At 45.0% G+C, this 14,417-nt stretch overlaps 1 protein-coding gene across 4 annotated transcripts; it reads left to right on the top strand.

Moving 5' to 3' along the window:
- The first annotated feature begins 154 nt into the window (after positions 1–154).
- On the top strand, positions 155–13,490 carry LOC135550760 (serine/threonine-protein kinase ULK3-like). 4 transcript variants are annotated; one of them, XM_064981864.1, is made up of 20 exons: positions 155–250; positions 382–480; positions 734–893; positions 1,095–1,235; positions 1,439–1,559; positions 1,868–1,963; positions 2,302–2,445; positions 2,667–2,749; positions 2,913–2,975; positions 3,139–3,294; positions 3,394–3,499; positions 3,691–3,731; positions 3,886–3,988; positions 4,270–4,334; positions 4,547–4,625; positions 5,405–5,524; positions 5,651–5,691; positions 11,112–11,159; positions 11,257–11,320; positions 12,348–13,490. In XM_064981864.1, the coding sequence occupies exons 3-20, from the start codon at positions 795–797 to the stop codon at positions 12,362–12,364; spliced, it is 1,587 nt and encodes a 528-aa protein (XP_064837936.1). In that variant the 5' UTR covers positions 155–250; positions 382–480; positions 734–794; the 3' UTR covers positions 12,365–13,490. The 4 variants fall into 4 exon arrangements, with proteins under 4 accessions (XP_064837936.1, XP_064837944.1, XP_064837954.1 ...); XM_064981872.1 differs by lacking the exon at positions 2,913–2,975; XM_064981882.1 differs by lacking the exon at positions 5,405–5,524.
- The last annotated feature ends 927 nt before the right edge of the window (positions 13,491–14,417 follow it).

The raw sequence follows: 14,417 nt of genomic DNA, 5'->3' as shown, positions 1-14,417 counted from the left end.
AAGCCACATACATAGTAAGAGTTTTACTGTAGCAATGACTGATTACTATTTCAATAAATGTGAGGTTGTCTTCTCTGGATTACATTTACAGATAAGGCTGAGTATTAAATATCAAACCGGTAGGGGGCAGTAGAGAAAATGTGCCATGGTTTGGATCATCGACGAGTTGACGTGTTTTGCCAGCTGACAACGACAGCATGTTCACAGTGGAGCTAGCTAGCGATGTAAACAATCATTCTGCAACTCACAGGTACCGGAGTCTGTGTATTGATGTGATTTGAATGTAACTGAAGGAGTGGGACGGTTGTTTGATTTTTGTTGTTTTATTTCGCCCCCTTCCCGAAATTGAAATATTTTTGGTGTCAATACCATGTACTGTAGGTGGCGGCAATACACCAAGGTGTATGTATAGTCTGTCAATACAACTTTGAAGAAGAAGAATCATTCTGCAAATTCGGCAGTATTTATACTTGAATGACGGTAAATATCTGTATAAATATACACATTTCTGAGAAGTATAGAAGATGGGCTGAGTTTAAAAAATAATAATAATAATTGCTTACGAGGTAGCTGCAAGTCAGCTCAACATATCTCCTATGTAGTACTGTACTAGCTAGCTGCAACAGCCATTGTTGTAGACGTTTCTGTTTCACTTCAGTCTGGTCAGATATAGGCATTGCTTTTGTAGCTAAATTTGAATTATATAGACCAACTTCCTCTATATATGTTCTAGTGCACTTTGCAGCAGTGAAGGGGTCCACAGCAACTTTGATGCAACTGTGAACATCATCATCATGGCTTCGAGCTTCGCCCCACCGAAACTGGCTAATTTCATTCTCACAGAGAGGCTGGGCAGTGGCACCTATGCGACAGTTTACAAAGCATACAGAAAGGTACGCCATTCGTTGCAGACCGAGTTAGCTAGCTACTAGCTAGCCTATAAGCACAACTACTTGCATAAACAACACAAGTAAATAGTAGCAACTTCCCTAATAGAAATGACAGTTTTAAGACTTCCCCTGTAGCCTGGTTTCCAAACTGATATCATGTCCCAGACTAGAGCATTGTTCAGACTACTGGATCTGTGTGTGCAGGGGGACAACCGGGAGGTGGTAGCAGTGAAGGTGGTTGGGAAGAAGACTCTGAACAAGGTGTCTATGGAGAACCTGCTGACTGAGATAGAGATCCTGAAAACTGTTCGCCACCCTCACATTGTTCAGCTGAAGGACTTTCAGGTTTACAATCAGTTTAATATTTAATCAGCCCAATATTTAATCAGCCAATCCCCACTCATATAAGTACATTTCATATAGGCTATACTGACTCCCACATTGCTTGCCAGACAAGAGAGCACAAACTGATCTGGGACTCAGCAGGCGACATTTCATATCCTTGTCTGAGTGAATTGAGTCTAATTGTGTTCTATGCCATTGGTCAGTGGGACAGTGAAAACATCTATCTGATCCTGGAGTGGTGTTCTGGTGGGGACCTGTCCCGTTTCATCCACAGTAGGCGCTTGCTACCTGAGAGGGTGGCTCGGCTCTTCCTGCAGCAGATAGGTGAGTCACACCAGAGTCAGTGGTGCGTTGGGTATAAGTAACCTACATTATTTAGAGAACTATTTAATGATGTTGAGCAGTTCTCTCTCTCTCCCACTCTCTCTCTTTCTCTTTCTCTCTCTCCCACTATCTCTCTTTCTTCCTCTCTCTCCCACTGAAATCAATTAAATTCAGAAGACTTTAATGACATGGCAAGTTATATTACTTACATTGTCAAAGTATACATATAACAAACAAATGGTGGGACCAACAGCAATAAGGCACTCTCTCTCTTACTCCCTCTTCTCTTGCTACATGTCTGAAAACAGCCTGCGCTCTTCAGTTTCTCCATAATCATAACATCTCCCATCTGGACCTGAAACCCCAGAACATTCTGCTCAATGGTTCTGTTCTTAAACTAGCAGGTACAGCACACTGGCAAGTGCCACAATCACACTTACATACAGTATTCCTTATGGTCACATTTCTATCTTTATTCATATTTTGCATTTCATCACCATGGGACTGTGATATAGCTGCGAAATCATAGCAGTGCCAATATGCCAGAGGTTATTGGTGGCACTGTCTCTGCGCTATTCAGTTGTGACATTTAAAATTATGGAATGCAACAGTTGCACCACTGAATCATGCATTAGAGGATTTTGAAATGCTGCTCCAAGTATTACCAGGTGTATCAAAGTCTTGACTGAGGCTAGTCTAGGGCACTGAGCATTAAAACATTTTTGCCCTATGCTGTTGTCAGATTTTGGCTTTGCGAGTTACATGTCTCCGTGGGATGAGCAGAGTGCTCTGAGGGGCTCTCCTCTCTACATGGCCCCTGAGATGGTGTGTCGAAGGCAGTATGACTCCAGGGTCGATCTCTGGTCTGTGGGAGTCATCCTGTATGGTAAGAGTACAGATTTAAATGGATAACTATCTCATCTCTCTGTGCAATTAAATAGAACACTATGTCCTCAAGAACACTCTATGCTCTCTTAAGCACAAACCAGACATTTCAGTGACATCAAAGTTCAACGTTACTGCTTTGAATGTCAAAGATGGTTTAAGTTTATATTGCTTTCTCACTTATTCTTATAATTTATTTGTTGTTCTTACTTCTGTATGTAGAGACACTATTTGGCCGGGCACCATTTGCCTCCAGATCCTATGCTGAACTGGAGGAGAAGATCCGCAGTGACAAGCCCATCGAGGTAAGCTCTGTTACATCTATCTAAAGAAATGTGTGGTAGCAATGATTGTTCATTCTGTGACTGCTGCTCGAAGAATCATTCTTTCCCCTGTGAGAATATTTGCCACCACATGGTGGCACACTTTCCCAATAAACCTTTTCTCACAGTGCTTTCTTGTTGGAAGGGACACTCCTGTGCCGGAGTGGGTACTACAGTCTCCTCCTCAATCCAGTGGCCAGGACAGAGTGTAATTAGTTGGAAGATAGATATCATTTATTCAACCATTTAAAAAATATAATTCCAGCCACAAGTGGAAACACTACATTTAAAATCATCAAGGATAACACAAAGTATGTGTTGCAACTTCTTATAAAAACATTGTGGTTCTCTGGTTGTGTTGTGTGTCTCAGCTGCCTGCAGGGGCCAGAGTGTCCAGGAACTGCAGGGACTTACTGCTGCGGCTGCTGGACAGGGACCCTGACACCCGCCTCACCTTCGCTCAGTTCTTCTCCCACCCCTGGGTGGACCTCGAGCACATGCCCAATGCAGAGAGCCTGGGGAAAGCGGTGTGTGTGTGTGCGTGTGAGTGTGCGTGTGGGTGCATGCGGGTGTGTGAAAGAGAGTTAGATGTATTGGTGTGACTCCCTGTCTGTCTCCTCTTGCAGAAGGATCTGGTCCTGAAAGCTGTTCAGAAGGACCAGGAGGGGGATAGATCAGCTGCTCTGTCTCTGTACTGCAGCTCACTAGAGCACTTTGTCCCCGCCATTCACTGTAAGAGCAACACGTACATCCCCTACCTGCCACAATAACAACTTCTCAGGTCTCTCATCTATATAATGTCTAATTCCGTACCACAGTCAAACATCAACTGAAAAGTGATACAAGCTCACAGAACTGGAGATGACATAATCAGAACACTATTGGTAACTGTCTAAGGAATGTATCTTCTCTCCCCTTTCCAGATGAGACAGACAGACTGCGTAAAGATGCCCTTAGGCAAAAGGTACAGAGTACAAGTATATTTGGTCTATTGTATTTTCATACCCCAAAGGTTAGACTGAAATTATTTGAATAACATTTGGCATGGATGAAAAACACATGCTATGGATGACATCATAGAATGAAGTGAATGACAGCAATATAAACCGTTCCTGCAGGTTAGTCAGTACGTGTCCAGGGCAGAGGAGCTGAAAGCTCTGGTGTCTGCAGACAACAGCCTCTGCTTTGAGCAGTTCAAGTCCACCAGAGACATCCTGAGAGGTAATACAGCTAACTTTACCTGCTGTACATCATAAATACCGTATTTCATGACCCTTATATAGAAGACCTAATTTAAACCCTACTTTATTTGAAGGGAACCTTCATAAGGACTTGATAACACATTCATAACTCAGAAGGAGTACCTAGAGGCGGTGTTCTGAGAAGGCCTCAGGTCCATCTCTCTCTCCCTCTCTCCTCTCTCTTTCTCTCTCTCTCTCTCTCTCTCTCTCTCTCTCTCTCTCTCTCTCTCTCTCTCTCTCTCTCTCTCTCTTTCTTCTCAGAGATGTCCCGTGACCAACCACGGGTGCTGGCTGCTCTGGAGCTGGCATCTACAGCTATCACCATGGTAAGCTGAGGGGACTGGTTACCATGAGCAGGGCATGATGATGGAGCTCAGGGGAGACTACCAGAGAGGAGTGGTAGTGGCTTGTAGATGCTGTCTACAGCAGGATGGATTGAAGGCTGCTGCTATTGGATCTGGGTGCTTTCTTGAGAGTGGACTAATATGCCATAGTGGGATGTCTTCCCTTTTCATAACACACTTGTATTGCATTCCAGGAGGAGAATGGGATAGAGGACCATGATACACTGGCTCTGTACCAGCAGAGTCTGGGAGAACTACTGCTAGCCCTGGCAGGTAAGGTCAACTCACTGAAAATCCCACATAGACTATATTAGTCCTTTAGATGGGGAAAACAATGAGTCAGTCATCTATGCCACATACAGCGTCTGCTGCATGGACTCTAATAAACACAGGTGTGATTTTACAACCCTGCAGGGAGTCCGGGAGTAACATAGTAATTCAATCTCCAGAATTAAGAGGGTATTACATCAGAGACCGCAGCAGAGCCTGCCCTGAGTGCCTGCTGTGTCTCCAGCCCTCAGCTTTGGCTGGCTGTTATTGTTATTAAAGAGAGACGGTGGCAGTGGTGGCCCATAATGGTCTCCTCTCCTCGGCGCTCTGGCTCAGTGTCTGTATGTGGACGAGACTCCTCTAGGCTGTGGCCTGGTCTCTATTAGCCCTGACTCCACATGACCTCATCTGGGAGATGGTCCTAGTGGTGGAGGGAGGCAAGGCAGGCAGGCGGGATGGGGATGATAATGCTGGAGCCAGATGTGGCTTTGAGCTATGGATGAGACCTGGTGCCAGCACCCTGTGTGTGGTATAGAGCCGCTTGCTGCCATCTGGTTCCCATTGAGAGCCCAACAGTTAATTTCTCAGTGTTATTACACACTGGAAACAAATAAAAACTATTATCTATCTTAATAGAGAAGAGGCGGCTTGAGTCGTTAAATAATCATGATGGATCGAGGGAACGGGACCGTGGCACGTCAGCAAGACCAGGGGGACTGTGGAAGAAAACATTGTCCCTTTTGTCTCGCTATAGCCTTTGGTTGATTACATTCTCTTCCCAGAATGCCTTGCTGCTGGAGAACTGGTCCCCTCCTCCTCAGGCAGGCTAATTGAAGAAAGGCTGCTTCAGTTTCAAGGGTTCCCCCTGAGCCTCAGTGGGCTATCACAACCAAACTGGCTCGGTAAAATACTCACTCTTGTGCAAACATGGTGATTGGGTGAGCAGTGATTCATCTCTTTATATTCTCTCCACCCACCCTCCTTCCTTCTCTTTCTCCCTCTCCTCCCCCTCTATGTCTGTCTTCCAGCTGAAGCCCAGGGGCGCCGGAGAGAGTTGCTCCACGGTGAGGTGAGTTACTGGGGAAGAGAGGGTTTTGGTGAGAAAGTGATCTGAGTTACTGGGGATGAGGTGGATGAAAGGGTTTGGTTGAGAATGTGAGATAAGTTACTGAGTGTGAGGTGAATGAGAGGGTTGAGGTGAGTTACTGGGGGTGAGGTGGATGAGAGGGTTTAGGTGAGAATGTGAGGTAAGGGGGTGAGGAGAGACCTGGTTCAGTGCTCGCCATAACAGCACAGAGCACCTGAAGACATACACACACCATGTCTCTGAGACCAAACAAGCACAGCTATATCTGGGACACAACACCCAGGAGCATTCTCTGGTAGTCACGTGAATGTTTCCCTGAATAAAAGCTACTAACTTAATAGATCAGTGACACTGTAGTCTGGCGTACATATATCACCCATATACCAGCTAATTCTAGGGCTACAATGCCTCCTTTGCCAATTGGCCTGGACCCTTTATTGTCGACACGGAGCCCCGCTGATCCATCACGACTGGACTCCCGACGTGATCACCCGATGTGGTCTCAACAGGCTATTCTGTTACGATGTCGCCGAAGAACCATCTACTAGCCCGGCCCGCTAGCTTTTCTGAACGCTGTGTCCCCTACTCGCCTAGCTTAGTAGTGACTACTGAACTGCACCCTGACTCACCTATTGCTGCTCTTTTGACCCTATGATCACTCGGCAACACAGCTGATGCCCCTGGACTGTTTCAATAATAGGTCATTTTTGTTTACCTGTCGGCCCCAGCCTTGAACTCAGGCCCTGTATGTACCTAACTGACCAACTCTGTCCGTTCATCGCCATTTACCCGTTGTTGTCTTAGCTCTCCTGATCAACACCTGTGATTGCTATATGCCCCTCTCTGTCAATATGCCTTGTCTACTGTTGTCTTGGCTAGTTCTTACTGGGGTTTTTTCACTGTAGAGCCCTCAGTCCCGCTCAAAATGTTTTAGATAACTCCTTTGTCCCACCCCACACACATGCGGAGACCTCACCTGGCTTAACTGGTGCCTCCAGAGACGAAACCTCTCTCATCGTCACTCAACGCCTAGGTTTATCTCCACTGTACTCACATCCTACCATATCCTTGTCTGTACATTATACCTTGACTATATTCTACCACGCCCAGAATTCTGCTCCTTTTATTCGCTGTTCCCGACCTGTTCTTATAGCCTTTAGCCGTACCCTTATCCTACTCCTACTCCTCCTCTGTTCCTCTGGTGATGTAGAGGTTAACCCAGGCCCTGTAGCCACCCCTATTCCCCAGGCGCTATCATATGTTGACTTCTGTAACCGTAAAAGCATTGGTTTCATGCATGTTAACATCAGAAGCCTCCTCCCTAAGTTTTTTTCTCACTGTTTTAGCACACTCCGCCAACCCTGATGTCCTAGCCGTGTCTGAATCCTGGCTTAGGAAGGCCACCAAAATTCTGAAATTTCCATCCCCAACTATAACATTTTCCACCAAGATAGAACTGCTAAAGGGGGTGGAGTTAGCCTGCAGAATTATGTCATGGTTTCCAGGTCTGTGGCCAATCAGTTCGAGCTTCTACTTTTAAAAATCCACCTTTCCAGGAATAAGTCTCTCACTGTTACCGCTTGTTATAGACTCCCCTCATCCCCCAGCTGTGCCCTAGACACCATATGTGAATTAATTGCCCACCATTTACCTTCAGAATTTGTACTGTTAGGTGACCTAAACCGGGATATGCTTAACACCCCGGCCGTCCTACAATCTATGCTAGATGCCCTCAATCTCACACAAATTATTATGGAACCTACCAGGTACAACCCTAAATCCATAAGCACAGGCACCCTCATAGATATCATCCTGACCAACCTGCCCTCAAAATAAACCTCTGATGTCTTCACCCAGGATCTCAGTGATCACAGCCTCATTGCCTGCGTCCGTGATGGGTCCGCGGTCAAACGACCACCCCTCATCACTGTCAAACGCTCCCTAAAACACTTCAGCGAGCAGGTCTTTCTAATTCGCCTGGCCCGGGTATCCTGGAAGGATATTGACCTGGGATGCCTGGTTATTCCTTAAGTGTTTTCCTCAACATCTTAAATAAGCATGCCCCGTTCAAAAAATGTATAATTACGAATAGATATAGCCCTTGGTTCACTCCAGACCTGACTGCCCTCGACCAGCACAAAAACAACCTGTGGCGTACTGCATTAGCATCAAATAGCCCCCGCTATATGCAACTTTTCAGGGAAGTTAGGACCAATATACACAGGCAGTTAGGAAAGCAAAGGCTAGCTTTTTCAAACAGAAATTTGCATCCTGTAGCACAAACTCCAAAACGTTCTGGGACACTGTAAAGTCCATGGCGAATAAGAGCACCTCCTCCCAGCTGCCCACTGCACTGAGGCTAGGAAACACTATCACCACCGATAAATCTATGATAATCGAGAATTTCAATAAGCATTTTTCTACGGCTGGCCATGCCTTCCACCTGGCCACCCCTACCCCGGTCAATAGCTCTGCACCCCCCACAGCAACTTGCCCAAGCCTCCCCATTTCTCCTTCACCCAAATCCAGATAGCTGATGTTCTGAAAGAGCTGCAAAATCTGGACCCCTACGAATCAGCTGGGCTAGACAATCTGGACCATCTCTTTCTAAAATTATCCGCCTCAGTTGTTGCAACCCCTATTACTAGCCTGTTCAACCTCTCTTTCGTATTACATTTACATTTAAGTCATTTAGCAGACGCTCTTATCCAGAGCGACTTACAAAATGGTTTTGTCTGAGATCCCCAAAGATTGGAAAGCTACCGCAGTCATCCCCCTCTTCAAAGACTTATAAGGGGTGGCAGGTAGCCTAGTGGTTAGAGCGTTGGACTAGTAACCGAAAGATTGCAAGATCAAATCCCGAGCTGACAAGGTAAAAATCTGTCATTCTGCCCCTGAACAATGCAGTTAACCCACTGTTCCTAGGCCATCATTGAAAATAAGAATTTGTTCTTAACTGACTTGCCTAGTAAAATAAAATAAAAATCTATCCTACCCTGCCTTTCTAATGTCTTCGAAAGCCAAGTTAACAGATCACCAAACATTTTGAATCCCACCGTACCTTCTCCGCTATGCAATCTGGGTGCACCTCAGCAACGCTTAAGGTCCTAAACGATATCATAACCGCCACTGGTTACTGTGCAGCCGTATTCATCGACCTGGCCAAGGCTTTCGACTCTGTCAATCACCGTATTCTTATCGGCAGACTCAACAACCTTGGTTTCTCAAATGACTGCCTCGCCTGGTTCACCTACCACTTCTCAGATAGAGCAGTGTCTCAAATCAGAGGGCCTGTTGTCCGTACCTCTGGCAGTCTCTATGGGGGTGCCACAGGGTTAAATTCCTGGCTGACCCTTTTCTCTGTATACATCAATGATGTCGCTCTTGCTGCTGGTGATTCTCTGATATACTTCTGGTCCTTCTTTGGACACTGTGTTAACAAACCTCCAGACAAACTTCAATGCCGTACAACAGTCCTTCCGTGGCCTCCAACTGCTCTTAAATGCAAGTCAAACTAAATGCATGCTCTTCAACCAATCGCTGCCCGCTCCCGCCTGCCCGTCTAGCATCACTACTCTGGACAGTTCTGACTGGACAACTACAAATACTTAGGTGGCTGGTTAGACTGGAAACTCTCCTTCCGGACTCACATTAAGCATCTCAATCCAAAATTAAATCTAGAATCGGCTTCCTATTTCGCACAAAGCCTCCTTCACTCATGCTGCCAAACATAACCTCGTAAAACTGACTATTCTACCGATCCTAGACTTCGGCGATGTCATCTACAAAATAGCCTCCAAGACTCTACTCAGCAAATTGGATGTAGTCCATCACAGCATCACCCGTTTTGTCACCAATGCCCCATATACTACCCACCACTGCAACCTGTGTGCTCTCGTTGGCTGGTCCTAGCTTCATATTCGTAGCAAAACCACTGGCTCCAGGTCATCTATAAGTCTTTGCTTTGTAAAGCCCCGCCATATCTCAGCTCACTGGTCACCATAGCAGCACCCACCCGTAGCACACACTCCAGCAGGTATATTTCACTGGTCATCCCCGAAGCCAACTCCTACTTTGGCCACCTTTCCTTCCAGTTCTCTGCTGCCAATGACTGGAACGAATTGCAAAAATCACTGAAGCTGGAGACTTGTATTTCCTAAGCATCAGCTGTCAGAGCAGCTTACAGATCATTGCACCTGTACGTAGCACATCTGTAAATAGCCCACCCAACTACCTCATTCCCATATTGTTATTTATTTTTTGCTCCTTTGCACCCCAGTATCTTTACTTGCACATTCATCTTCTGCACATCTATCACTCCAGTGTTTAATTTCTAAACTGTAATTATTTTGCCATTATGGCCTATTTATTGCCTTACCTCCCTAATCTTACTACATTTGCACACACTGTAAATATACTTTTCTATTGTGTTATTGACTGTATGTTTGTTTATTCCATGTGTAACTCTGTGTTGTTGTTTATGTCGCACTGCTTTGCTTTATCTTGGCCAGGTCGCAGTTGTAAATGAGAACTTGTTCTCAACTGGCCTACCTGGTTAAATAAAGGTGAAATTAAAAAAATCTATAACAATATCAGTCATATGACACTATAATGGTATCCACTGCACTAGCAATGGTCAGGTGAAATAGCCAAGCCTTTCCCTTGACATTTAGTTGGAGAGGTATACTCTTACAACAGTTAGTTTGACTGTATTAATATTCAGTGGTGACGGAAAGTTATTATTTTCTGTTTTGAGCATTTGTTTTGCAAGCAACCAGGTCAACAACACACAACAATGTTTCAACAACAAACCCCAGAGGGAGAGAGATTTAAAGCTGGGCTCACAGACCTCCCTATTTGAAGTTTTATGGGCGCTTGGCTTAAGTAAATTCAGATGCGGCTATAATAATCGAACGCTGGGGAGGACTGCAGATCAAAAGCATGTGTGTGAGAACACAAAGAGCCCCGACTGCAGCTAGGAATGGTCTCCATGTGTGTTGGTTCATCTCTTGAGCACAGTTCAGCCTTTCTTAACTCAGGGCTGTAATTCCCAGTACAATATGCCTGGGCTTATCATATAAGAACACCAGCCTTGAAATAGTTGGAAGGTTAATACATTAATATTACAGCTGTAATCTTACTTTGGGTGTGATTTGATAGTATTACAGCCTTGGTGCTGAGGTTAATATGATATAAAATGTTGGGAGTCTGGGTGGATGCAGCCGCCTCTGTCTCGGTCAGGATGATTATTCTACCACAACAGGTCTGTCTTTTAAAGGGTCATTATAGGAGGCCATCCACCTTGGTCTACCCTCATCATCACCATCATCAGACGTTATAGATAGGAGAATGTGGATGACTGTGAATGGATTACATACTAAACACCACCTCTCACTTTGCAGATCAAGAGCCTAATGACCCGAGCTGAATACCTCAAAGAACAGATCAAGGTAGGAATAGCGATGACTTGACTTTAGATATTAGTAGATATAAAAATCCCACATTAACAGTTTGGCCCAGGATTTTGAGTCTTTTTGTGTCTTTCAGATGCTAGAGACCCAAAAAGACGTTTCAATGGATCGAGAGCCTCTATCAGAATCTGTGAGAAGTTGTGAGTATTATTGTGAGGATAGCATAGTATTCACATTTCCCCCTAGATATTGTGTACGTGCTGGTATAGGGGTGTGTGTCACAGAACGTCCCAGCACAGGGGCTTGCAGCTAAGCAGACTGGTCATTTACTTAACCAGGGGTTAAGTGAGAAGCTGTAATGAAATTTCCCTTCAGTGGAGGTTTAACCACTACTAAAATACAAGCTGTTGTCTTACCATGCTGGCCTCCCCGTAGGAGCATCTGGATCTTTGATTTCAGCTCAGTCCTGTACAGCGCTGGGCTGCTCTGCCCTCTGACCTATAAAATCCAACTTGCTTGTGAAAGTGAGACTTGGTTATAACCAAGGAGAATGATCCCCCCCCAGTCACAACACACACATACAGAACACAAACATGCACAATGCACACACTTGGACAACACACACACTAGCTGCAAGGGAGGGAGTTAGTTGATATATAGTAGAACCAGACAATATCCTGTTTCGAGTTAGAAATTCCAGAGGAATTATGTGCAAAGGGGGTTCAATGAATTTGGAACAGATTCAGGTTTCATAAACATGGCTTGTTACGTAGCTGTTATTTTAACACACCGGCGGCCACAGTCAGCCATGTCATGTTGGCAGCTCTCCAGCTAGAGGGGTCACAGCAATGCCCAATACTGTCTGGCTGGTGACCTTAAACTACTACTACGCTAACTACAAACAAAGCAGTAAAGTCTAGGCCTAATGCTCTCAACTGTATCCTAAATGCCACCCTATTCCATACATAGCTCACTACTTTTGACCGGGCTGAACTATGTATGGAATAGGGTGCCATTTGGTACACAGCATCAGTCTCTGAGCTTGTCCCATAACACAGGACAGTAATACAGCCATTATACCTTTTTATTGCCATGTGTATTGAATACATTGGAAATCTTAATTACTCAACAGAAATCTACTCACAGATCAGTACTGAGGTAAGCCATGTCTATATGATGATAATGCCGTCTCTAACACATCTGTCTGTCGATGCTCGCCCTCCTCAGCATGCTGTGTGCAGTGAGCCAGCCTGGCAGTAGGAACCAGAGAGAGGGTCCATCGTGCCTGCGGAGGCCCAGACCCCTGCACCTCTACGGGTCAGGCTAAGGAATCCATCAGGTCTCTGTGGCCATGGCCTCAGTAGTCTCGCATCACCCTACTCGTAAGTCTCAATCATCGCACGGCTGTTGTTTCCCAACAAACATGAGAAAGCCTGGAAATGGAGGCTATGGCATCAGAGAGAATCTACTCTGTTATTACTCTGCCTGGACTTCAACTAGCAGCTTGTCAGCCTTGCATCCCCTCACCAACACAACACAGAAGACTGTCAGAGTCTCCAGTCACTGCTCAGCCTTAAAGCCCTCCTGCCTAACCATTCATATGGAAAGGCTGGACAGCTTGTATGCTAATACTGTACTGTCATGATAAACTCGTGCTGTATCATGTTGTTGTTATGTTGCAGGATGAATAAGGGTAATAATGAGCCTCAAATGCTTGTAGTTGCAAAAGAGATGGCGACTCAGAATGGCTACCCAGCATAGCAAGTTTGTCGTCTGTAACTGAAGGGAGTTATCGAAATGTATCATGAATATTTGGGAAAGCCCTTCTGTCGCCCCACACACACACACACACACACAAACAAAATCCCTTTTCTGTGGCCTGACCACAGCCTCACCACGCTCCCTCTGCTGATGGAGCAGCCTCTACCACTATGAGAGGAAAACTGGAGAGGTGCGGCTGCTGCCTTATTTACTCTGTAGACTTTCATTTACTTTTGGGTTGGCACTGGTCAGGATGAAGGCATACAGTAGCAACTGTGAAGTCAAGGCGTGCATCACAACTGTTATTACTTGTGGGTTGTTGTGGGTCTTTTCCTTTCTGTTTGTTTTCAGTGAGCAAGGTTGTGTGCATGAATCTACTTTCAAGGGAACTTTTAGTATTTGTGAATAGGCTGTATCATAGGAGGCGATCTGCTGTCTGTAATCAGGAAATGGAATGGTGTAACTGAAAAGGAAGAAATGTGTGTCGAATTGAGAACTGACAATTGTGTATTGTTTTTGTTGAAACATTTTGTATGGGTATGATTTTATAAATTATTTATTACCGTAAAAGGCTGATTAAATTTCATTAAAATGGCTATGTAATGTGTTGTCATGGCCTGTATTCATTGTGTTTTGAGATAAAGCCCAAGATTGAGTAAATTAAAATAGAGTGCCTTTGGAAAGTATTCAGACCCCTTGACTTTTTCCACATTTTGTTACGTTACAGCCTTATTCTAAAATGGATTAAATAAATAAAATTCCTCAGCAATCTACACACAATGCCCCATAATGACAAAGCGAAAACAGGTTTTAGAAATGTTGGCACTCATTAACAAAAAAACATACCTTATTACCTATGTATTCAGACCCTTTGCTATGAGACTCAATTGAGCTCAGGTGCATCCTGTTTCCATTGATCATTCTTGAGATGTTTCTACAACTTGATTGAAGTCCACCTGTGGTAAATTCAATTGATTGAACATTATTTGGAAAGGCACACGCCTGTTTATGTAAGGTCCCACAGTTGACAGTGCATGTCAGAGCAAAAACCAAGGCATGAGGTCGAAGGAATTCATAGAGCTCCAAGACAAGTTTGTGTCGAGGCACAGATCTGGGGAAGGGTACCAAAACAAATCTGCAGCATTGAAGGTCCCCAAGAACACAGTGGCCTCCATCATTCTTAAATGGAAGAAGTTTGGAACCACCAAGACTCTTCCGAGAGCTGGCTGCCCGGACAAACTGAGCAATCGGGGGAGAAGGGCTTTGGTCAGGCAGGTGACCAAGAACCCAATGGTCACACTAACAGAGCACTAGAGTTCCTCTGTGGAGATGAGAGAACCTTTCAGAAGGGCAACCATCTCTGCAGCACTCTACCAATCAGGCCTTTATGGTAGAGTGGCCAGACACCTAAAAGGCACCTAAAGACTCTCAGACCATGAGAATCAAGATTCTCTGGTCTGATTAAACCAAGATTGATCTCTTTGGTCTGAATGCCAAGTGTCACGTCTGGAGGAGACCTGGCACCATTCCTACGGT

This window comes from Oncorhynchus masou, chromosome 1 (assembly GCF_036934945.1).
Source record: "Oncorhynchus masou masou isolate Uvic2021 chromosome 1, UVic_Omas_1.1, whole genome shotgun sequence".
NCBI classification, from domain to species: domain Eukaryota; kingdom Metazoa; phylum Chordata; class Actinopteri; order Salmoniformes; family Salmonidae; genus Oncorhynchus; species Oncorhynchus masou.
The sequence above is the reverse complement of the archived record's forward strand: the minus strand, read 5'-3'. Positions and strand labels throughout refer to the sequence as shown.

Excerpts from the sequence above, each read along its gene's own strand:
- LOC135550760 (XM_064981864.1), top strand. The coding sequence starts at position 795 with ATGGCTTCGAGCTTCGCCCCACCGAAACTGGCTAATTTCATTCTCACA. Across the intron at positions 5,692-11,111 it reads GAGAGTTGCTCCACGGTGAG|ATCAAGAGCCTAATGACCCG; the intron begins GTGAGTTACTGG and ends CTCACTTTGCAG. Across the intron at positions 11,160-11,256 it reads ACCTCAAAGAACAGATCAAG|ATGCTAGAGACCCAAAAAGA; the intron begins GTAGGAATAGCG and ends TGTGTCTTTCAG.